A 24,444-nucleotide genomic window follows, 5' to 3' on the forward strand; every position below is an offset into this window, starting at 1 on the left:
TTACATTATCATAAAAGCTTAAAAAATTTTAATATTTACTTATATAATTCATGTTGTTTTAAATTTTATTTATTATTTTTTAAAGAATTTTTCAAAAGTTTTTGAGCTTTATGTTTTTTGAGAATTATCACTTTTTTTAGATAGTTGGGCTTGTGGATATTGTTGTAATGATAATTTATAATTTATTTTGATAAAAAATAATTGAATAGTAAATTTAGTAGTTTTTAAGTACTCTTTTAAATTCCGGGTGATTACTTAATTTTTATTGTGAAAGTCTAAACTTTTTGGCGATAGCTAGTCAACCATTGCAAAAACTATAACATAATTATCTTTATTTTCTCTACATCTCTCTCAACCATCATCACTCAAAGAGTTAAGAGTTCGTTTGGTACACTGATAACTCTATAAAATGAGAGTTATCATTAAATTTCTATGCTTAAACTAGCATTAACTTAGGGAGTAAATGATGAATTTTATCCAATTTTTAGTTACATTTTGTATAAGTATCTATTTTAGCTTAGTCTTAACAGTTTGATATGTTTTAGACCATTTCGTGCTCTGATTAAGTGCAATATTTTAGGTAACTCAACGACTCATGCCTTTTTTATGGATGTTGTAAAAGGACTGCATTGCTGCAGCAATAGACCTGTAGAAAATGACAAAAGACTAATTTGCCGATGAACAAAAACAAATCTAAACTATAGAGGATGCTGGAGAAAATGTTGCAACAATTCAAGATCAAATGCAGAAAAAAAAAATAGGGCAAATAGAGTCTAAAACATATAATGTTATATTTAACGTTAGTTTAACAACTAGTCAAAGATAGTTAATAACCAATAAGTGAGTCTAGAGACCAACTACCCCTTTGCCATTGAATATATCTTTGTGTTTGACTTTAAATTCTCTTTATTGCATTCTGTTTATTACATTGTTAATTTCATCATTTATTTTGTTTTATTTAGTTTACTAAGATTGCACTGATAAGATTGCTGTAACAATTCCTATAATATCAATTTATATGGAGACGATCTTGATACTTATCATTATATTACTTGTTATGTATACTTACACATTGGTCCACACATCACACCATGCACCGTATTGTATTATAATATATTTTATTATTTAATTTAAGTGTATTGTATAATGTTATATTGCATTAGCAGTATACTATAATAATATAGTACAATTTTTGGTATTCCTTACTATATTAATTTTATATTAATATTAAACTAACATTATTTAAATTTATTATTAATTATATTAAATTATTAATTATAAGTTAATTATTAATATATAAATATAGTATGATATAATAAAATAATACAACAATATAATTTATTTTTATATTTTTATTTATTATAATAAAAATAAAAATATATTTAATGCCCCAATTAAAAAAATAATAATAATGACAATATTGTTAATTAAAACAACAAAATTGATAAAGTTTAACAATAATGATGATGAAGCGACATTAATAATAATTTAATAATTAAAATACTAAAATTAATAAAATTTAATAATAATAAATTATTATTAAATAATAATGACATTAATGATAGTAATAATAACAATTAAAATAATAAAAAAATTTTGATGATGATAATAATAATTAATGAGAATAATAATAAATAATTAAAATAATAAATTTTATTAATAATAATAATAATAATAACAATAATAATGATAATGATAATCTACGGGACGAAGTACTGCAGAAGTCAAATCCAATGTTTATTGGTGCACACTATTAATTTATTTTCGTTTCCGATTGTTGTAACTCAATCACACGATCACTCTTGTTAGTTTTTAAAATGTAATCACAAGTTGTTGACTTGGTATTGGGATGAAACAATGTTGCAAGGTACCATTAATTTTTATTTTTTTAGTTTAGTTACGCTACACTACTTTATATTTAATAAAAAATTAAATAGACACTAAAATTCATAACGTTTTACATATAAGTCTATTTTTAGATAAAATATATCATCTGAAAGAGGATGAAAATATGTTGCAAAGGTTGCAAGATACCTGATACCCCTAACTTTTGTCTCTTTTAGATTAATTATGCTACACGAGTAAAATTAAATAGACGCTAAAAGTTATAAATCTTTACATATAAGTCTATTTTTAGATAAAATGGCATTTAAAAAGAATTATTAATATTATTATTATTTTGAACAGTAGTAGATGATTATTCTATAAAGAATATGTGAGACCCGGAGACTAAATAACAGCTTGGTAGGGAAGGAAGCTTGGAAGGAAGGAAGGCAGGCTTCGAATTAGAAACCGAAATTCGGATTGGAATAAAAAACGACATCGTTTCGAATAACCGATGAAGAAATCGAAGATGAGAAGCGAGGCAAGCACCAGTAGTAATAACAGTAACCGCAAAGGAGAAACAGTTGTTGGTGATTGCGGCACCTGCAGAAGCTCTTGCGGTTACTGTAAATCTTCTGGTCGTACGAGCATCACTCACGGTCCGTCGTTTATTTTCCCCTTTTTCTAATTTATATTTCAAAAAATGAAATTATTCGGAAGTCTTCTGATTAATAATTGTTTAGAACTTTAAGTTATGAGAATTTGCGAATTAGTGATCGAATTTAATTATTTTTTAAAATTTGCTCGTTAGTCAAATGCATTCGGTAATTTTCGAGTTGCAAATTCTGTTATTTGTGATCGTTTAATTGATCAATTAGCTTTATTTTCTGATAATGTTGATATTAATGCACGGTTAAACGATCATGAACAAAATACGTTTATTATTTTTAATTTATTTTGCTGGTCTTTGCAGGTTTATGGGCATATAGCGTTACAGTTGATGACTACCAAGGTTTGTCAGTATAATTGGTTTAAAATGAAAGTCTTTTTTTTTTCTTTTTTTTTTTTAGATCATTTGCTTGGCCAAAAGTTGTTGGTTGTGTTACTTGCAAGCATTGTTCAATAGATAATGGTTGTAATATGTATATGTATTACAATCTACTTATTCTTTTTTTTTTTTTTTTGAAAGTATGTATACGTGTTACAATCTACTTATTCAATAGGCTTTTTTTTTTTTTAATAATTTGTTGATAAAAGTGAATAACCTCCTTCTATAGGTGATTTATCATTAAACTGATATTGTGATAATATCTTAGAATGATTCCCCTTACATGCATTTAATTTAATATGAGAGATTTAGCTTGCTACAAAAAAGATACAAGAGGGAAGAGTGCTGGTATTTGATTATTATTGTATAAAAGTGAAATTATTTTATATCACTTCTATAACTGTGATAGAGGTTCTATCTTATTTTAGTTTGTATCCTTACAATAGCATTATCACCTTTCTTGGTATAATTTCATTTCAGTGCCATTCTTATTTGAAGCTCTTTTGACAGATCTTCTTGACCGGGGATGGAGAAGATCCGGCTCTTTCCTGTACAAACCTGATATGGAAAGAACATGCTGTCCATCTTATACTATCCGGCTGAGGGCAAGTGATTTTGCCCCTTCTAAAGAGCAACGTCGAGTATCAAGACGAATGCAAAGGTGAGTAAGTATACTGTTTCTTTGTTTCTTGTCGCATATCAGCTCTATTTGGAACTTATCATCGGCTTTCTTTGTTGTTTTTGGTCAATATACCTTTTGTTAGAAAGTTATATTCTAAATCTACAAACATAGTAACACTAAAGGAATGCTCCTTATTGTTTACTGACAGTGTTGTACATATACCTAGGTTTTTGGATGGCACAATGGATGTGGAAAAAAAATCAGTTGAGTTGATAAAGGATCCAAGTACTTCTAACTGCAACAAAGTTTCAAGTTCAGTGGAAAACAATTCCTTGTCTCATAACAATGAAGAGAACAATAAGGAAGAAGAAATTTTGCAGTTTTTATCAGGGCAAATTGACAATGCTGTGCAGTTGTGCATTGTGAGAGGGCAATTTCTTTCTGGTATCCAACTTCCCAAAGCGTCTGTCAAAAAAGTGTCACAGGCAAAAAGAAAACTGCTAGTTGAAGGAATGGAAAACCTTTTATACACCAGCAACATTGCATTCCAATTAGCAGCCACTTTAAATCGGGCACAGTTGGCTGAGAAGGATGTTCAGCAGATTAGAGTTTTCGGACAAAGCATAGAAGATACAGGTCCATCTCCCAAAATTATAGCAGCAAAATTGGCAAGCTCATTAATTCAGCTGGCGGAAACTTCTGGTCTCTCAATTAGGGCTTGCAATGGGCACCTTAATTTTTATTCTGCCATGAAACAAGCTTCTTTGGATGAAGATGTTCATATTGGTACTGTTTCTAAAGAATCTGCCAAAACGTGTGAGAGTAAAGGTAAATGTTTGAAGAACAGCTCTGAACATCCTGAGGCAAAAAGGCATAAGCTTCAGATCCGTTTGAAAAGATCCAGTTTTGATCCCCAAGAATTTGAATTGTATAGGCGATATCAGATTAAAGTACACAATGACAAACCCGATCAGGTCACTGAGACCTCATATAGGAGGTTTCTAGTTGACTCTCCCTTAGTTTTTGTTCCACCATCTGGTGATGATACAGTTCCTCCTTGTGGCTTTGGCTCTTTCCATCAGCAATATCTGATCGATGACCGGCTAGTTGCTGTTGGTGTGATAGACATTCTCCCTAGATGTTTGTCGAGTAAATATTTATTCTGGGATCCAGATTATGCCTTTTTATCCCTGGGAAAGTTCTCAGCTTTACAAGAAATAAGTTGGGTTAAAGAGAATCAAACCCATTGTCCTACACTTCAGTATTATTATCTAGGCTACTACATTCACTCCTGTCGGAAAATGAGATACAAAGCAGCATATCACCCATCAGAGCTTCTCTGTCCACTTCGATACCAGTAAGTTTTTCTGCATCTAGCAGATTATAGCTACTATTGGACATAGAGCTATTTTAAATTCCCCTTTTAGCTTACCATTCGTATGGGATGAACATCATTCCAGTCACAAACTATGAGCGTGATTTCTTGATTTCTTCACTTGTTGTCATTGTTATAACTGTCTTTTCTTTTACTTGACTCGAGGGATGGGGCTTTATTCTTTTAAGTTTGACAAGTGGTAATAATGTTTCCAGGTGGGTACCATATGATATTGCAAGACCTTTGCTCGATAGAAAGCCATATGTTGTTTTGTCAGATTTTGCCAGCTTACAAAATGAGAGCTCACCATGTATTTCTGAAAATGTCATGGGATGTCAACATGATGATATTGGCCAAGGAGACTCGAATGATGTCCGCATGGACTACGACTACGACGATGAAATGCTTGATCCTGAGTCTGAAAGCGATGATGATGAACCTGACACAGAAACAAGTTGTCAGACTGTTGGAGTAGAAGATGGAGATATTTCTAATATTGTGATTAGGGGTCAGGGAACTCGGGTGAGATACAAGGTAAATATGGAAACCTGCCAGTCTTAGTTTTCTGCAGAGAAAGAATTCTCTTGACTTAAATGAAAACTTTGCTTCTGAATGAACATTTCTTATACTGCAATTCATATTTTATTTGGTTTTTGTGATTTTGTTTTCTCGTTACGTTATGGTGTTACTGTTACTGATCTGTAGGATATTCAGCGAGTTTTTGGTCCCATCCAAAGAAGATCCTTAGAATCCCAGTTGCGTAAGTACATGAAGGTTGTTGGTGCAGAGTTGTCCGAGCGAATGGTCTATGCTCTTGGGTCGTACTTATAAATACCATTCCCTTTTCACATCATTCACCAGGGTATTCACAAATTAAGCGGTGTGTGTTTGACTGTGCACCGCAAGTCCTTGCCCAGTCACGCTGACCGGGTAGCATAAGGGAGTTGTTGTGGAATTTAATTTATTTCGTAGGTTAATTATTGCTTTCATTTGACTTATTTTCTGTAGCAAGTAAAGTTTATTAATCAAGGTTCATATGGCAGATTGTACGCATATTTATTGTCCTTTTTTCCTGTAGCTAGTCAATTGAATTATTGAGAGAAGTCGGATATTTTACAACAAACATGCTCTTATTTTTTGGTTGTTGTCGGTTTTTATTATGTTTAATATTACTACTATTTATTATTATTTCCTCAGAATCATTTTCTTGAATTTTGAAAAATTGATTTAACAGATAGGCATCCTTCTGAGTGTCAAAACTGTTTGCTAATTTCCTGCAAAATTCCGATTCGATGGGAAAAAAACTTCTGCAACAAAAGCCAGAATTGTTTATCCATGCTCCATAGGACTCTTGAGTAAGTTCTTTTTCCTTTTTTTTTTTTAGTTCACATTATAATTTACTAACATATTATTAGACGTCTACTGAGAGTTCAAATTCAACCAGCATCATTAAAAAAATCGCCACCGAGCATAGCTCATAAATTTGCACCTTATGAGATTTACACTATACTTAGAAATCTTTCCAGCTCTGGGCCAGGACTGTTCAGCTGATAGAATCCTGTGTTATTATTGCGTGATGAATCTACATGTGAACTGAATGTGCGAATATGCTTCTGATTACTTGTCAAATAATCCAAATTTGCGTAATTTATAAGTAAGACAGCAGTTGAACTTCATCAACCGTTGTGAATTCAACAAGTTAACCAACAATTATTGACCAGATTTAGGTGGGCGAGACACGCACACGCTTTAGGCTGTTTTAACAATTGATTTGGTCAGTATCCATCAATTAACCGGCCTACCGTGTCGAATCGATTCCTCCATTTGTTTTTCTTTTTGGTAAAGTTGGCAAAAGTTTATTCTGAAATTAGCTTCCTCGTTGGAGCTGCAGACTCAATCCTGCTTATTCAATTGGCTGAAAGAAACGTGGAGCATCTGCAGATTAATTGGCTCTATAGCGCGGGACGTGTCCAACTTATTCAAGTTATTGGTCTACAGCTCGGAAACAACTAACCCAAGTTCCAATCATGAATAAAAGAATTTGAAACCACTGCTTAAATATCGTGTATGGTTCATATTTGACCACTTCACTGTTGCTTGCCTGAAAGAAAAAATCTTTTTCCTATGGGTTGGCTTCGTTTAAGTCTCAGAAATGGCATAGATATTGACACATTTGTTATGGACATTTTTGAGTCAAGTCAATTATGGTTCGCATTTCCTCAGGCGAGATTGAAGAACAAGCCAGCATTTTGCATTAAGGATTAGAGACTGAACAGGCAGTCACCGGAGAACAGCTAGGCCTTCCATGGGATCAACGATTACTGGATAACAACAATTGATTTTCAGTTGAACACATAATCCATCCATGTCTGAACATTAACTAGCCCAGAATCAATAATTGAGTGTTTTTCAATTAGGTTATTGACAGTGCATTGCATTTGCCGAGCTGCTGCTGAATTGAAGAATAACCGAGTTTGAGCATTCACAAGTTGAATGGGAAACTTGATGGTTAAAGAATATACAGGTGGACTTGATGGGTAGTAGTCAAGCATCATCTGCGTCACTTCCGCCAACATGAGCTTCATGACTTACCCAATAATTGCTTCCGTCAGGGCCGGAAACCTTAAACCTGCTTGACAAAATAACCCATTAAAACTTGTGAAACATATTTACGCAGTTGTACTCAGATTTTCTTTATCCATCTCATAGTTTACACTGACCGTTCAAGGACGGATTTCCCTTCCTTGTACTTTTGGCTCTTTTCATGGGCAGTCTCCTGAAAGAAACTATTCAGATAACTAATTGCATCAAGTAACATACAAAGACTAATATTTTTTTTAAATCTCTGCCGCCAAATCTTACGTATTTCCAACCGACAATTGATCCACACCCAACACAGAAAATGTCAGCCACTGTATGCATCCCAGTCATCATCAATCTCTCCTCTTTCTCTCCAACAGAAACATTCACACTGTCAGTCAACGATAAATGATCAATTGTGAGCATAAATGTCTAATGACTCATTTTTTCAGAAGATCATGAGATCGGACTGTCCATAAAAATACAACCATATCATCTGATTCACTATTTGCCCACTGAAATATGATAACTGCAGTTAACTCATCATGTAATTCATCTCACCTACACTGCTTACAGGTTACTCAATCAGAACACAAATGGCAAACAGGATTTAAAAGATTGACGCTTTAAGGTCATGAACGGCTATTTTCTCATTATATGATGAACAAATACTAGTATCATTAGAAAGAAATAGGAAATTTACTATAGAGCTACAATGATCCATATCCACTAGACACCTGTATATATATACTAATAAGTACTAATGTACTCGGAAAAGAGGTCGTTCACGTCTTCAGACAGTGGCCAAGAATCTGCAAGAGATATACAAGCTGCATCTTCTGCATATCTAAAGAGTACATACAGTTGACTCTTCTCAAAAGCACCACAAGAATTCTTTTGGCTTTAGTTTGAACAACATGAGTAATCTTATCACATTGGCAACTGTTCAGGTCATAGGTCGGACATTAAGTTATTTTAAGAGAATGTAATTAATGTATGTTAAAGAATTCTTTTTCTTTTCTATTTCTTTTGTTGGCATGTATTGATAAGGTGCCAAAATTAGAAAACTTACACCTTACTGAAGAGATAAGCTTTCCCATGCCTGCAATGGAAAGACTGAATAAAAGAACACAAACAAAAAGTCAGAAAATTTGCTTCTCACAGACCCCCATTCTTCATTTGTTCGATTTTATGAAATTTTCTTTTGAGTTAAAAGACAGAAATAGCCACCTCCAATATGCTAAATCATAAAGTATTTCTTTCAAAAATATATATATATCAAGTTTATATATAATATGATTTTCAAATATATATATAATATCAATGTCCAAGCTTCGTCTAAGCATTAAAGGAAAATTCAAACAAATACCATCCACAATGTATCTATTATGTCTATGTAGACTCTCGTCTCCTACAACATTGTAAAACTTGCAACTATGATAGCATATGTCCATATGGCCAAGTCTGTGTGTAGATATGCATGCATATGACTTTCCAACTATGATCAAGAACCAACTGGCCCATCACATGAGCCAAATATCATAACGCATTTACCCCTTCGGACAGAACTTTCCAAGTTTTCTAACTAGAATAACATTAGACATTACACATACAGACGTATTTTTGCATCTGGATAAGCGTCGTAACTCCAGCAGAGACATTATACACTAAACTGCTCAGCAAAAATCATATACACACCTAAAGTCTGAATTTGACCATAGCTCGACAATTGTAAGAATCATTATGCCGCAAATAAACGAAGTTGAAAACTCAGAATTAACCACTACACTGGCATCAAGTTTCACAACTATGGAAAAACAGCCATGCTGCTTCAACTCAATTTCACCAATCTGATTATTTATTCTCTCTTGCTTAGAATTATCTTCCTAACTCACAATGCACAAGACTCAATCACAAACCAAAACAACACAAAAGAAAAAAAGGATTGCCCCGCATATGAATGAAGTCCAAACATTAAACACTCTGGTTAATATCATAGCATGGTATCTGTGCAGCATTTTTGAGCTGCCAAGACAACTTATATTCAACAAGTCAACTATAGTAACATCATAAACGGCAATAACTAGAAAGCATAATTGAACCTCAGCATCTTGACAGACTAAAATGATATACATAGATTATGTTCAGTTCTACATATATTAAGTCAAAATAGAAAGATCTCAGCAGTTAACACAACATACGCTGATCAGGTACCAATCTCTACAATAGAAACTGAAGCCGAAAGCCATTAACTATCATCACTATGGATAATGCTACTCAATTACAACCAAAAAAGGGAAAAAAAAATATCTTCTTCAATTATACAGAAAGTCATCATCAAATTATTGTTCATATACAACTTGATCATCCATAATCACAACTACCATTTCAAAAAAAAAAATGCATGATTCTAAACAAAAATAAAATAACACAAAAATTAAAAAAGAAAACGCGCACACACAAACCCAGATGAAAATTCCACATGAAAACAACAAATCAGAGGTCAAAAAAAAAAAAAAAGGAAAAAAAAACAAACACCTTAGAGACGACGTCTTCACATAAAGCAAGATGGGTCCTGCAGTGCTTGCAGCTATAGATCTTCCCTTCAAGATTCACCACAAATAGCCTCCCCATAATTCTTCACACTACTCTACCAACAGATCTTTGCAGAAAAAAAATACACACAAAATCAAAAATCAAACAAGACGGTGGTGGTTGAATGAATCAATGAAAACAAACAAAAAGAAAATTACTTGAAAATAAAGAAAATTTAACAAAAGGGAGACGCTTGAGAAAGAAATAATGGGAAAGTTGAATATTTTGATCAAGTTTGGCTTACTTCTCTATTTTGGTTTGGTTTCTGAGTCCTTCTTGTTGTTCTTGTCGCCGTTTAATGTGACGAAAAAATTAGTTTTGCAAGAAATATGGCCCAAAAAGTTAATCACATTTTGTTTGTCTGACAAAGGTGGAATCTGCGAGACGTGTATTCTACGTGATTTGTTTTCATCTACTTTTCGTTTAGTGATTATTTACGGATAAATTGTAATTACATAAAAAAGTTTTTCAATATATATATATATATATATATATATATAAACAAGTACATTTAAAAAAATATAATATTTTGGATATCAACTTGGAAATCTCATGTATCTTAAATGCTAAAAATTTGTTGATAGCAATTAGCAAGTAAATTTAAATTGAAACAATGAATATTTTGTGAAAAACAATTAAAAAATTTAACGACATATATTGAATTTCATTTCTCATGCCCTCATGTTTGTATTTGATTTTGATCCTTCAGTTTTGTTTTATTTTATTTATTTTCTTGGTTTTCTTTGTTTTTATTTATTCCACTTTCTCTCTGGGGAATAATGAACCACTTTTTTTTTCTTCTTTTTCAAATGATAATTAACTTTTAGGATCAGGTTACGGTGCAACTGTAGTACCGTACTACAGTTGCATCCAACCGTTAGATGCACTTAGCGTCCACTGACATTTAACAACTGAATATAACTGTGGCACGGTACCACAATTACACCACAGGTTTCCCCCAACTTTTATTCGGCTAAATTAGCTTGATACCAAAGAAAGAGTACACATTTATTTAGAATTAAGCTATCCTGACAAAAGTAAAGAATATTGCTAGAGATTCTAGTTTGTATCCTTTTTTAGACTCCAAAAAAATTACTATTATACCATGAATATCATATAAGTTGTGATACAAATTGAGATCTCTAACATTATTCAAAAGTGAACGTATTATATTACTAATAATAATGACTTTAATATTAAATGATAATTTTAATCCTGAAATTATAATAACAAAAAACAAATAGCTATATGACACAAAAGTCAATTCACTACTGTTGTGGTTAAACCTGCAAACAATCCACTTCATGGTTCAAGGACAACATAATAATTGCATGTCCATTGTTCGACACTAGTAATTTTTTTATACATCTTATTTATTTTGAGGTTATATCAGGATCATCTCCTTGTCTTCATATGAACAAATTATATTAATATTGGTGATTAATAAATTAAAAAGAAAAAATAGTTAAATCATAATCATTTGTTAATATTAAAATACAAATGATAAAAGATTTATAAAAGATCAAAAATACTCATATTAGGAGAGGATCGTGATCTAATATTTTATCAACCAACTAATTAATCAACAAACAAACAGTAATGTTACACCCTAATGGTTACTGTATGGTTATTTATTAGTTTTCAAGTCCTAATTAAAGCAGTGCGACGATACATATAAACTCAAAGGAAAAAGAAAAATTATTTCTAAAGAATTCTAGCTTCTACAATAACAAGAATGAACAAGCAAATACTCCTAGTCCCCTCAAAAGAAAGTGATTTACATATGAAATTTGGCTGAACAAGTACATAACATACAATAATTATATAAAAGTAGCAGCATCCATAGTGAAGTATTGATATTGAATTTTACAATTACTTAATTAAGAGAACCCAAGGCATGAAATTTTATGAAATGGGTCACTGGTTAAATGTAGCCACAAAGCTGATGGGCCCTTTGCCAGTAAAAGCAGCCTGGATTCCAAAGATTAAAAATGCTACCATTGCTAGACGAGCGTGCTTGATTTCAGCCAATTGAAGATTTTCAAGCTTCCCAGGATCTGAGGCCAAGCCAAGAGGATCAAAATACCCACCAGGGTATAGTCTTTTCACTGGATCAAGCTCTGCATTTCTTTGATATTCTATGTACCCAATCACAATAACTTCAATCCAAATCAATGTTGTTAATGAAAATGGAAGTGGTTGGCCAAGATAAGATGAACCCTCCACCAGCTCCACCTGAATAAAGGAACCCAAAAAAAAAAAAAAAGGTTGCAGGTTTAGTGTATAGAGCCTATTCCTTGTCTGTGTTGTGGCCATAGCTATCGATATCACCATTGTTGTCATTCAACAAAAGAAAATGATTGGATGAGAAGAAGACACGATTCAGGAAACGTATGTTTCTGCTGGTTATATATGAATTTTGGGGCACCAAAATATCGACGTATAGTTTGTCGGTATTGCAAATGTCTGTACAGAAAAGATTACAATTTGATTTGGGACCAAAGAGATATACGACACTATTCTTTTAACACTATTACCTTTTTATTTTGAGAAAAATATGGATTGTTCCAAAGTCCAAGTAACCTAAATTACTTGTTTGTGTTCTTTTTTCAAAGTACAAGATTTAAAGGATGCAGTGTGTAATCCCTTGTCCTCAGATAAATTCTTAGCTAATCATCAGCTTCAGTAGGAAAGAGCTCAAATTCACGTCTTATAAAGTGCAGATATGCGCATGGAGACCAAGAAGTTAAGCTAGATTTTTAAGATACGTACCTTTCCAGCATCCTGCCATGCGACACCAGTGAGAGCTTCAACAGCAATGGCGCCAAGGGTACCCAACATGGCCCACCTTCCATGAATCAGCTCACATTCTCTAAACCTCTGCAGCCCAAATACCTCCGTGTACGGCTGCAGCGGCGTCGGCTGCAGCTCCCCGGAATCAGTAATCACTCCGAGAAGCTCGCCGACATCGTTCTTGGCCAAGTTCTGATCCAACGAGTCAAAATCATACTGCAAGTACTCTGTTGGCTTCCCCAGCCCCAACGGGTCGAACCCACGGTCACCCACCATTGTCCCGTCGAGCCATTCCGGCGGGGTGGCGCCGGGGAACCAGACAAGCCGGTCGGAGTCTCGTGTAGGCCTGGCCTTTTTGGCTGGTGGGGATTTTTTCTTGCGAAAGCTGAACCTGGCTTGGAATTTTCCCGATCTTTGTTTCACGACAGCCCCATGAATTCTCGTCCCGAAGAAATGTGATGCTGCTGCTGTAGTGGTGGTGGCCATCGCTGATAATTTGATATTGGATAGAATATGTGACTTCCAGTGTATAAATAAATATAGAGCGTTAAAGGAATTTTATTTTGTGGGCTTCTTTCTTCTTCTTTTTTTCTTCCCCCGTTTTCGTTTTTGTTTTTGTTTTTGTTTCTGGTTTTATATTTATTTATTTATTCATTTGGCGGATGTGAATGGGGAAAATAAGGGCCTTATCTTTCTTAGCCTTATCTGTTGGTAAAGAGGTGGATGGTTGATGGCTTCTCCACATGATCGTGTGGGGGTCTTGTGACAATTTCGTGGCATTTTATGTCCGAGTTGGACTACTAACACCCCTCTCATCTCCTCATAAAATTTTCTTTTTAATTATATTTATTTTATTTTTAAAAATATCTTTTTTTTAGATATACTTTTTTAAGTTCTCAATTTTTATTTGATTTATTTTATTGTTAAAACTCAAAGTATTATTGTGCTATTTTTTAATTATTTTCAATTTTATTATTAATCTACACACAAATTAAAAAGTTATATGGGTAATAAGTTTTTTAGTGTTAATCTTTGACTGAAATAACACATATTTCAATTTATAATTTGAAAGCAATTTTAAGTATAAAAAAATTTAATCCATAAGAAATCAAAAGAGAACAATAGATTATTTTAAATTTGTTTAATTTATTTTAGTTAAATATGAAGTAACAGTACCAATCCGTTAACTTCCGTCTACAAGCGCTGACATTATAAGGGTAATTTAGTCTTTTAAGATTAACGAAACTTATGATTTAAAAAAACGACATATCATCTTATTTACCTAGTAAAAAATTACATGTCATATGATATATATTGATAAAAATGATATGGCATCCCATTTATCGGATAATTGTTAATAATTGCTAAAAAAATTACTTTACAATCGAATCTACTCCTCCAAAATTTAACCTAAATTTTTTAAGATCTACTCCTCAAAACTCCAACTGAAAATTTTTATGGTATAATATGTATAATTGTAAATAATATGTTGTTAATAATTTTTTTATAGTATAATATGTATATTTTTTATGGATAATTGTTAATAATATGTACCATTAATAATTCTTTTTTTTTTGTCAAAAAAATGTATTGTTAATAACAAAATAAAAAAATGTGTATTGAAAATTTATGTTAATTTTTTGGGTACATTTATCTTTTTACCTTATTTTGAGTTTCAATGGCAAAATAGTCAATTTGCTATAATTCTGTTAACTTTCTAACGGAAGTTAACGGATTGGTGGACGGCAGAAATATTTTGTCAACTTAGGGTGTACGAGTGATACACTTGAAAAGCGTTCACACACGTTTGATACGAGTGTTATTAAAGGGTATATGGCTGATAATTTCCCTTTTATTATTCATTGAGTTATAATATCTAGTAGTTAAGTTTTTTTTTACTTTATTAACATACCAATAATGATATTTATCATTAAATCTGATTATTTTTTGTATTTTTTAGGGTGAAATTGTAATTTTCGTTTTGGGGGTAAAATGATCATTTTTTATGTTTCCGTTAGTTTTCTTAACAGATTCCAAACGGAAGTGGAAAAGTGAAATAAAATGTAATTTTAGGTGGATTTCAGTCAAAAAAAGAAGGAATTGTATATTTTTTGAAAAAGTTATAAAAAACGGGTGGATGACTGGACGGTGGATATTTTTCCTATATATATATATAACACTAAGAAATTGATATCTTGGTAAAAAGCATGGGTGTTGTTGCTATCGGTATAAACTTTTTCATTCATTAAAATCTCATCGGTTGTGAATTTACTGCATTATTGAGAGATACACATATTGTTATGTATTGTATTCTAATTAGTTGAGATGTAATACGTGACAAATTAACAAATAATAAAATATACTCTAACAGCACTAAAAGAATTTTTAAATGTTAATTATACAACAAATGATAACGCATACGTATCATGAGATTTTCATAACTCAACTAAGCTCGTTAAGAAAGGATCATAAATCTGTAGTCAGATTTATTTAATCATAAATGTCACTTTAATTAGTAGGATTATGTCCTTGTCCAAGGTAAGAGAAACACTCAAGGAGAAGTTCACAAGTCATACGTGCATTTTTTTTTTTTTTTCCTTTCTTCTAATTCTACTGGTGAGAACCCCATAGCCTCAGAAAATAAATTAGCTAGTGTTCGACCAAGAGTCAGTGATAGCTAAGCAAACTATAATTTAACTTAATCAGCATTGGTTGGCTGGATTTCTAAAAGATTTAGGATAATAAAAAATAATGTAGTTTTTTTTTTTTTTTTTTGGATATGGGATAAATCGTAAGTAAAACAACAGATTTGTGACCCACTAAACCCTCCAGCGCAATGTAGAATTAACTAATCAGGAATTGATATTGAGATATCTTTACCTTCGAAACTATTGTGGATGCAAATGTCCAAATTTCAGAATTTGGGAATTCGAACAGTACTGTTGTTTTGCTAAACTAACGTCATATTATTGGAGCTTAAGCCTTTTTCTCTATTGTAGCTTTCTCTCCCAGAAAAAGAAGAAGAAGAAAAGAAAGGAAAATCCTCAGAAAATACACATGAAGTAGAAAGTCTTTTGATTTTTGCTCCATGTTTCAGTTTCCTCTTCTTTTATGTGGATAAATATACTTCTACTTCATCCAAAATTTCGATGTGTGCTAATTTTTGGAGATTTATGAAGCCTACACGTTCTAGATCGAAAAAAGTATTAGAGGTGGTAGATTTGATCATTTGGCAACAAATCAATGACTTTATAAAATTAATTGACAATACCAACTCTGACAGCGGAGCAATGACTTTAACAAGAACTGAGAGGTACTCTAAATAGAGCTCGAATCGAATGTGTTATCTGCACATTAAGAAAATGTATCTTTTATTGATCATTTGAATGCACAAATTTTCCTCTTGCATGTTGCCATGTCGGTTAATTTTCATTGCTCTAACCCAATTTTTTTTTATTTTTTTTTAACTATAATGGATCACATAAATTTATAATGTGTTTACTTGTGGATTTGAGGAATAAGAATGAAACTTATGTTTACTTGGCATGGAAATAAAATGTAATTTGAGAATAAAAATAAAATGTATAGGTCCCACACAATTTGAGAATAAGGAATGAAAATCTCATTTTCATGGGGGGTTGGGAATGAGAATGAAATATAAATTTATTTTTTTTATCCTTATAATTTTTTCATATTTCTTAAATTACCCTTGTTCAAATCACAAATAGTTTTATTATTTTAAATGTCATTAATTATTATTATTATTAATAAAATTTATTAACTTTATTATTTTAGTTATTATTAATTATGACATACTACAGTTTGTTAATCACATAAGTTAACAAAATTTAATAATAATAACAACAATAAAGATAATATTGTTAATAATGCTAAATTCATTATTTTTATTTATTTATTATTATTATAACAAAAATAATAATGATAATATTGTTAATAATGATAAATTAATTATTTTTATTAATTATTAATACTATGAGTATTTTGGTAAATTGATTCTCATTCATATTCTCCATTCTCATTTATTTTGCTAAGTAAACACATTAATGTCATTCCAGCACATTTTCATTTCCATTTATTTTTGTCAAGTAAACATTAAAATCTCATTCTCATTCCTCATTCTTATTCCAATCCATTCGTATTCCCAACTTATTCTCATTCCGTCACATTCTCATTCATATGAACATGAAACATGAAGTAAATCGCACCATAATGCTTATGGTTATTTGTGTCATTTGTTTTTTTTAAAATATATATATATATATATATATATATATATATATATATATATATATATATATATATATATATATATATATATATGTGAAATAAGGTCACCGTGATTTGGTTGATGCTACAGAGCGCAGCATCTGATGATTCCCCAGGCACATAAGACAGTTTCATAAAGAAGGACAAGAGACGGCAGTATCTATCTTCACCTGACGGACACGATCGGGTTGCAAATACTTGGCAAAAAAGAACGACAAAGATTGTACGTGCGTGTATGTCAAACCCTCTGATCGCAGCCACTCAAAACTTAACACGCGTTCTTGCTAAAGTAACTATAACCAGACCGCCCTCGACAAGAAGACAAAACTCTCTCGTCAACGTCAGATAGACCCCACGTCGCCACGTGGCATCTTACGTGACCTTCCACAAATATCTTCGCAGCATCTCCCCTGCTTTACCCTGTCTTAAGCGCCCTGTTTTTCGGCTCTGCTTTTGTGTTCTTCGCTTCTCTTCTATCCGTCCAGGCATGTGAATATTGTTTTTATCGTATTATCAGCTCTTATTACTTTTTAGTACTTAACTTCGGTTTATTATTTGTTCACCGTTTACTTGCTTCTGGGTATTATGCTTTTGGGATTCTTTGATTCAATTCTGTAGAGTTTGTACTTATGATCCCTAATCTGCGTGGTTGCTAGAAAAATTTGAAAGAAAATTTGATCTCAGTTTTTGAAATTGATGATCATTTAATGGGTCTGCTTGCATCTCGATTTAGTTTCTTTGAAAAGAATTAAAATTTGCTTTATTGGTATGTGCTTTCTCGAGTTTAAAATTCGAAACTTTATTTTTTTGCCCATTAGCACGCGTACAAAGATTTAATATTGCTTTTGGCTTTAATGAGGCATGAAAATTTGCATAATTAATCATCCTCGCCGTCAGCTATGGGCGTGCTTTAGCAAAATTTTTGTTCTTTAATTCTTTGTTCAATCTAACGGTTACCTAAATGGCATGTTTTCTTCTATGAAATGGTTGTTAACTACATTTTGTTGTTTCACTTCAGGCATATCGCTTCTGAAAATGAAGGTTACCAGGGGCAAAGGAGCAGTCAAGAAGGACAAAAATGAAGTAGTGAAGCCTGTTGAGGACAGGTTAGAACAAAATAAAAATGACCCGAATGCATAGAAGAACATATTGGCTTATTAATCTCGATCCTATGCTATGCTACTTCATCCTTTTTGGTGATCTCAATTGGGCAATTGTCCCATCTCCTTGTTCTCAGAGCTGCAGGAAAGCGAAAGGCTGTGCTTAAAGCTAGTAGGAGTAGCAACAAGCGCACCAAGAATGTCAAGTCAGCAAAGAAAGACCCTAACAAGCCGAAGAGGCCTCCTAGTGCTTTTTTTGTTTTCCTGTAAGAGTCTCTCAATTTCAAATACTTTAGCAGAAAACTAGTTGAGCATTTTGAAGATTTCCTCGTGTTAATATCATGTAAATGCTGCAGAGAAGAGTTCAGAAAGGTTTACAAACAAGAGCATCCCAATGTTAAAGCTGTCTCAGCTGTAAGCATCTATCCATAATTATCATAATTCATTAACCTAATTTGATAAGACTTCTTATGTCGAGGAAGAAATTCATTTTGTCAATTGATGCTGTGATTGAAGGTGGGGAAAGCTGGGGGAGAGAAATGGAAGTCGCTGACTGATGCAGTAAGTTCCAAAATATCAACTGGAAGTTTCTTAAATTTGTTGGGGCTATTAATTTGAAGGCAGCAATAATGAATTCTGCAATCCCTTTTTCGAACTTTGCTTGGGACCAAAGATTAAGAAGGAGCACTGGATGGTGAAATTTGTCATATGCACCACTTGAATGATGTGGCATGTTCGAAATTTACACATGAATTAGTTCATATAACTACTAATGCAAATATTAAATTAAGTGTGTAGTAAGTTCTTTTCTCTGTGATTAAGTTCTTGGGTTTGGAGAAGTTTATGCTAGTTGCTTATATCTTACCTCCGTCGGTGGTTCTTCAGGAAAAAGCCCCATTTGAAGCAAAAGCAGCAAAAAGGAAATTGGATTATGAAAAGCTGATGACAGCATACAACAAGAAACAGGTTTGATTGAATCCCTTTTTTTTTTTATTGGTTTGGATTTGTTTCATTCCGTTTTCCTTTCGACTTCTCACTGGACTTGAATACATTTGGATCAGGAAAGTACTGAAGATGAAGATGAAGAGGAGTCTGAGAAGTCAAAATCCGAGGTGCATGACGACGATGATGATGAAGAACTTGAAGAGGTAAGTATGTGTAAAATTCATATGTGACATATCGTTAGCATGAGGGAAGAATTTTTAAACTTCAGACTATTCTAAAAATGAAAGTACCGTAAATTTTACTATGAAATTGTCCCCAACTAAATCAAAGTACATATCTACGTATTATATTGAATTCTTTTCCGTTCTTTCTCCTTTGTTTCTGCATCTAATTCCAATTTGAATTGGCAGGAGGATGAAGAGGAGGACGACGACTAGATTCAGGAGCGCCACTGGGTATAGTTCCTTTGCTTTATCCAGAAAAAATCCTGGACGTTGTATGACCATGCAGTTGGGTTATTTTGTGTTTTTAACTATAAAAGAATTCAACTCTTCGTTCTGCCAACTTGTAATGTAATGCTGGTACTGCATTCATCTGCAGTCTGCATATATACCTACTGTTTTGAGTAATGTTTTATATATGGTTACAGAGTTTGTATGTAATTTGATGTGGCCAACCAACCCGACTCTTGTACAAATCAGTAATTACTAGTTGCTAATAAAGATAAGTCACCACTTGACACACGACAACTTATAGTGGAGCCGCATAATATGCCCTATCAGTCTGTATCCCAACTTTGTATCCATACCATTATTGTTTTTATTTAATTCAAACTTTTTTTTTCAATTCACAATCAACTAGGTTTTAAAACAAAAATTTTATCTTGAGATTTAAGGGCTCGTTTGGTATGCTAGATTGGATCGGATCGGATCGGATTAGATAAGATAGGATTGGATTGGATAATACTGGATTATATATAATATTATGTTGTGTTTGGTATGCCATGAGATTAGATAGTAATTAATAATATGTCTCATATATTAATTTATTAAAATCATCGTAAATTTACTTTAAAATGACATGTAATATAATTTAACTTAAATCAATAATTATTGGTAAATTTATTAAAAAAATGCAAAATCTTCCCTTAATTTTTTTTAATATTTAACATGTTATAGTTTTTAGGGAAAATATCCACCGTCCACCTATTTTTTACACCTTTTTCAAAAATACACAATTCCTTCTTTTTTTGGCTGGAATCCACCCAAAGTTACATTTTTTTTCACTTTTCCACTTCCGTTTGGAATTCGTTAAGAAAACTAACGGAAACTTTAAAAAATGACCATTTTACCCCCAAAACGAAAATTACAATTTCACCTTAAAAATTACAAAAAATAATTAGATTAAATCTAATTATTTTCCCCATCGGTCAATAAATAAATTAATTCCATAACCATCAAATACATGTTTTTTTTTTAAATATATCTGTAATTAGAATGCTAAATTATAATAGTAGTATTAAAAATAGCTCAATCTCACAAATCATCAATTGAATTTAAGATAAGTAGAGTTTTATTATTAATTGAGTTATAATCTCTAGTAGTTAAGATTTTTTTGTACTTCATTAAAGTACCAATAATGATATTCATCATTAAATCTTATTATTTTTGGTATTTTTTAAGGTGATTGTAATTTTCGTTTTGGGGGTAAAATGGTCATTTTATTAAGTTTCCGTTAGTTTTCTTAACGGACTCCAAACGGAAGTGGAAAAGTGAAAAAAAATGTAACTTTAGGTGGATTCCAGCTAAAAAATGAAGGAATTGTGTATTTTTGAAAAAGGTGTAAAAAATAGGTGGACGGTGGATATTCCCTAGTTTTTAATCCCATGAATAGTAGAGGACAGAGTTTTATCATAGAAAATGTAATTCCAATGGTCCCCTTGGGATGAAATTTTGCCACTATTTGGATTAAGTGGTGAGCTCATTATTGTTATGTTATCTTTACTTTTTTTACACCAAACATGACATAAAGATTATTTTACACTAAAGTTATCCAATCCCATGATAAATAACTAAAACCAAACGGGGCCTAAGGATATAAAATGCCTGGCCTGGTATCACGTATCTTCTCAAAAGCTCAGGAGGAGAGGATTCTTATCCGAATCACAGAATTTTGAAGCAAAATGGGGCTCCATTCACTAAATGGAAGCCCAAAATTCTTTGCCCTTTAGTGTTATCATAAGTTCACCAAATTTCAAACATCTGTACAACTGAAGTTAATAATAATGTACCCCAACATATGTAAATGATGAGTAAATAATACTTCGAGCAGAATAATTAATGGACCGTTATTGCTTTCTTTAATGATTAAAGGAAAACAAATTATAACATCATGTCTTGGATCTTGGGATAAATGGCAACCACTTTCTAGCCCATTATGTATTATCATACAGAAACTATAGAGAACAAATGCAGCTTTTAGCCACAAAACCTGAGATCCAGATCAAACTATGATCATGATACACACGTGTCGATGTTGGGACATGTCACGGAAAAGTGACAACCCGATTGGTCACACGGTCGTCGAGTGGACAACAATTGCCATCGTCATCATCACCATCATCAATAATAATCAAAAGCCCAAAAAAAAAAAAAAAAGGAGTTGTAAATAAAAATGAAAATTAAAGTCACCCACCACAATTCCAACTTTTGGTTTCATAGTGTTTTTATGCGAATCATAGTTTAACCCACGATTGAATCTTTTATGATTGTAACGCATTATCAATAGTCATTTCAAATGCCAGTCGAAATAAATTACAAAACAAAAATTAATAAACGACCACAGTGGGAGTCGAACCCACGACCTTTTGATCCGAAGTCAAACGCGCTAATCCACTGCGCTATGCGGTCAGATTATTTAATAACCCCTAATTAATTATTCTTAAAAGATTAACTTCAATTTTCGAATGAGATTCCCAATTTCTCATGATCAAACTGCTAACAGGAGAACATGGAATTTTTTTTTTTAAAAAAAAAAAATCATCAGAAATTGTGGATACATCGATTTTGAAAATTTTGACCTCGGGGCTTGATGTCAATAGTGTTAAAATATAAACATTTTTAAGTACATATCCATATTATTAAATAAGAGCACCTTTAATTTATTTTTTTTCAAGATTATACTGCAATCTACAGATAATTTAAAATGGGGTCACTAAAAGTTTAAAGTTTTATAGTTATATCATAACAAGAATTTGTCTTTTATAGTTTGGGGTTCTATGTCAATAAAAAAGAGATCTACTCTTACCTAAAATTTATTCACAATGGAGGCCGATGAATTCCCAAAAGACTCGAACTCTCACTTTTATTGTTGAAAGTGAGGTACACCAACCACTGATATGGGTGTAGTTGGCGGCCTCAAATGTGAAATTGGTTTCGCGTTCTGTGGAAGAGATGTGAATGGCATAAAATTTTACTGAAAATTCAACCCAAGAAAAGAAAAAAAAGGTAAAATTATGATCTCCATTGAACCCGCAAAATGAACGTAATTAGGTAGCATTGTGCCCTATTTTTCAAGCAACAAGCAAACAAGTACCGCCACTAAATCAAAATAAAAACAATTGATTGCAAGTCTAGCTAGAGTTCACTATTTACTATTCACTAACATCTTTTTGTCAAGGGAAAAGCAAAGCCCAGTTGATTATTTTAGGAAAATTTAGCTTAAGTGATAGCTTGTCAATTAAAGAATAATTAGTGGAGATGAAGACTTTAAATTAAATACAAATCACAAAGTGGGATTATGTCTAATACTCGTTGATTAGAGACAAGGAAACCAATTATTAAACCTCAAAAAAGTTTATAATGACTTTGGTCGGCAAAGTCAATCAACTTTTGTCATTTACCTTCCACTTTAGAGGTAGGTTTTTCTTTTATAAATGTCCTTCTCCAATTAGAAAAATATCCAATGGCCTTGGTGCCCAACATCTTGCAACATTTCATGAGAAAAAGAAAACTTTGATCATCACGATAGGTGCACAATATCAATACGTGTGAAGTACATAATGCAACACTACTACTGGGATTCCGAAATGCAATTAATATTTATGCAAATGCGTGGAGTTTTACTTTTTACCCTACCAAGTAGCATAATAGTTTTAGAACAGATTAATATATATATATTAAAAAAAAAAAAACTTATCTTCAAATCAAATATTACAGACCATTATCTAATAGTTTTAGTTTTAGTTTTAGTTTTTGGTCATGCCTTGATCTCTCCGGCTCATTTCTTAATCTCCTGGGTTCCACAAAAAAGGCAAATAAATCAAATTCATATCTTACGAGTCATTGAAATTTGATCCTTCACAACGATCTACTGGTGCTAAACAGAAATGCATGCGCGTACGTCACTGTAAATGTTACGGCTTTGCCATTAATTTGCTCCCCTGGTAGTTGGCTTGTGACTCTCAGTCTCTTTTCTTTCTTTAAACGTAGCCGTGTGTGATGGATGGTATGGGTAGGGAGGCGTTAGCTACGGCCTATGAGTCAAAAGAAGACACCGAAACTTTCAAAAATTCATACATTTTTTGGCGCAGCAGAGACAAAAAAGCAAAAATAGACAAAAATGCATGTGATCTTCTTCACGGTCACAGATTCCACCGTCCTGAAAATAAAGGATGCCACACGTGCGACGCTGACACATCCATTCGTGTGTGACAAGAAGGGCAGGCCGCTGGTTGCTGACGTTGGGAAGTGTAAGAATTTGTACAAAACTGCTTTAAGATTTGTCAGTGCACACGTGTGACTCAGACCTCGTGTCTCGTGGCTGACCACTCAGTTGACTGTCTCTTTGATTCAATTGGCATATACCCGGGTAATTTTTAAAAACCTCCCCTGAGGTTTGAGGCTGTTGCAAGTAGATGGTAAAACTTATTTTATTTGTAAAAGACCCCCTACCGTTAGTTAAAATTTTCATTGACCAACTGTTGATTTTAAAAAGATAATATTACCCCCAATAATAATTTATGTCAGTTAAAATTTCCTTAAAATCTTTAAAAAAATAAAATTACAAACTTAAAAAAAATTATATTTTATATCAAATAATTAAGATTTGTAATTTTATTACAAACTTTAAAAAATTATATTTTTATATCAAATAATTAAGATTTTTAATTTTATTACAAATTTAAAAAAAAAGTTTACGTCAGTTAAAATTTCCTTAAAATCTTAAAAAAATTAAAATTACAAACTTAAAAAAATTATATTTTTATATCAAATAC

General features: G+C 32.3%; 4 protein-coding genes and 1 non-coding gene across 5 annotated transcripts; 2 read left to right on the forward strand and 3 right to left on the reverse strand.

Annotated features, from left to right (window-relative positions):
* The first annotated feature begins 2,184 nt into the window (after positions 1-2,184).
* LOC18044073 (arginyl-tRNA--protein transferase 2) lies at positions 2,185-6,002 on the forward strand. Its single transcript, XM_006435652.2, has 6 exons — positions 2,185-2,483; positions 2,798-2,836; positions 3,383-3,533; positions 3,721-4,851; positions 5,085-5,403; positions 5,575-6,002. The coding sequence occupies exons 1-6, from the start codon at positions 2,339-2,341 to the stop codon at positions 5,698-5,700; spliced, it is 1,911 nt and encodes a 636-aa protein (XP_006435715.1). The 5' UTR covers positions 2,185-2,338; the 3' UTR covers positions 5,701-6,002.
* A 1,096-nt stretch (positions 6,003-7,098) lies between these two features.
* LOC18044074 (protein yippee-like) lies at positions 7,099-10,443 on the reverse strand. The gene is made up of 6 exons (XM_006435655.2): positions 10,289-10,443; positions 9,988-10,111; positions 8,522-8,565; positions 7,732-7,840; positions 7,590-7,645; positions 7,099-7,498 (listed from the first exon to the last, which is right to left on the reverse strand). The coding sequence occupies exons 2-6, from the start codon at positions 10,081-10,083 to the stop codon at positions 7,414-7,416; spliced, it is 390 nt and encodes a 129-aa protein (XP_006435718.1). The 5' UTR covers positions 10,084-10,111; positions 10,289-10,443; the 3' UTR covers positions 7,099-7,413.
* A 1,337-nt stretch (positions 10,444-11,780) lies between these two features.
* Positions 11,781-13,434, reverse strand: LOC18044075 (chlorophyll a-b binding protein CP29.3, chloroplastic). Its single transcript, XM_006435657.2, has 2 exons — positions 12,817-13,434; positions 11,781-12,279 (listed from the first exon to the last, which is right to left on the reverse strand). Exons 1-2 carry the CDS (start codon positions 13,321-13,323, stop codon positions 11,962-11,964), a joined length of 825 nt encoding a protein of 274 aa, XP_006435720.1. The 5' UTR covers positions 13,324-13,434; the 3' UTR covers positions 11,781-11,961.
* A 3,877-nt stretch (positions 13,435-17,311) lies between these two features.
* Positions 17,312-19,913, forward strand: LOC18044076 (high mobility group B protein 1). Its single transcript, XM_006435658.2, has 8 exons — positions 17,312-17,609; positions 18,143-18,230; positions 18,362-18,490; positions 18,581-18,638; positions 18,741-18,785; positions 19,110-19,190; positions 19,286-19,372; positions 19,580-19,913. Exons 2-8 carry the CDS (start codon positions 18,160-18,162, stop codon positions 19,604-19,606), a joined length of 498 nt encoding a protein of 165 aa, XP_006435721.1. The 5' UTR covers positions 17,312-17,609; positions 18,143-18,159; the 3' UTR covers positions 19,607-19,913.
* A 2,091-nt stretch (positions 19,914-22,004) lies between these two features.
* TRNAR-UCG lies at positions 22,005-22,078 on the reverse strand. Its single transcript has one exon. It is a non-coding gene; the product is annotated as a tRNA-Arg (tRNA).
* Positions 22,079-24,444: the final 2,366 nt, after the last annotated feature.

This window comes from Citrus clementina, unplaced genomic scaffold (assembly GCF_000493195.1).
Source record: "Citrus clementina cultivar Clemenules unplaced genomic scaffold, Citrus_clementina_v1.0 scaffold_4, whole genome shotgun sequence".
Classification (NCBI taxonomy): Eukaryota; Viridiplantae; Streptophyta; class Magnoliopsida; order Sapindales; family Rutaceae; genus Citrus; species Citrus x clementina.

Bases quoted from the DNA above. Each gene is read 5' to 3' on its own strand.
- LOC18044073 (XM_006435652.2), top strand. From the start codon at position 2,339: ATGAAGAAATCGAAGATGAGAAGCGAGGCAAGCACCAGTAGTAATAAC. The intron at 2,484-2,797 runs GTCCGTCGTTTA...TGGTCTTTGCAG, and splicing joins TCGTACGAGCATCACTCACG to GTTTATGGGCATATAGCGTT. The intron at 5,404-5,574 runs GTAAATATGGAA...ACTGATCTGTAG, and splicing joins GAACTCGGGTGAGATACAAG to GATATTCAGCGAGTTTTTGG.
- LOC18044074 (XM_006435655.2), bottom strand. From the start codon at position 10,083: ATGGGGAGGCTATTTGTGGTGAATCTTGAAGGGAAGATCTATAGCTGC. The intron at 7,841-8,521 runs GTAAGTTTTCTA...GTTGACTGACAG, and splicing joins GCTTATCTCTTCAGTAAGGT to TGTGAATGTTTCTGTTGGAG. The intron at 7,499-7,589 runs GTCAGTGTAAAC...TTTGTCAAGCAG, and splicing joins GGGAAATCCGTCCTTGAACG to GTTTAAGGTTTCCGGCCCTG.
- LOC18044075 (XM_006435657.2), bottom strand. From the start codon at position 13,323: ATGGCCACCACCACTACAGCAGCAGCATCACATTTCTTCGGGACGAGA. The intron at 12,280-12,816 runs GTACGTATCTTA...TCCTTTATTCAG, and splicing joins CATGGCAGGATGCTGGAAAG to GTGGAGCTGGTGGAGGGTTC.
- LOC18044076 (XM_006435658.2), top strand. From the start codon at position 18,160: ATGAAGGTTACCAGGGGCAAAGGAGCAGTCAAGAAGGACAAAAATGAA. The intron at 18,231-18,361 runs GTTAGAACAAAA...CCTTGTTCTCAG, and splicing joins GTGAAGCCTGTTGAGGACAG to AGCTGCAGGAAAGCGAAAGG. The intron at 18,639-18,740 runs GTAAGCATCTAT...CTGTGATTGAAG, and splicing joins ATGTTAAAGCTGTCTCAGCT to GTGGGGAAAGCTGGGGGAGA.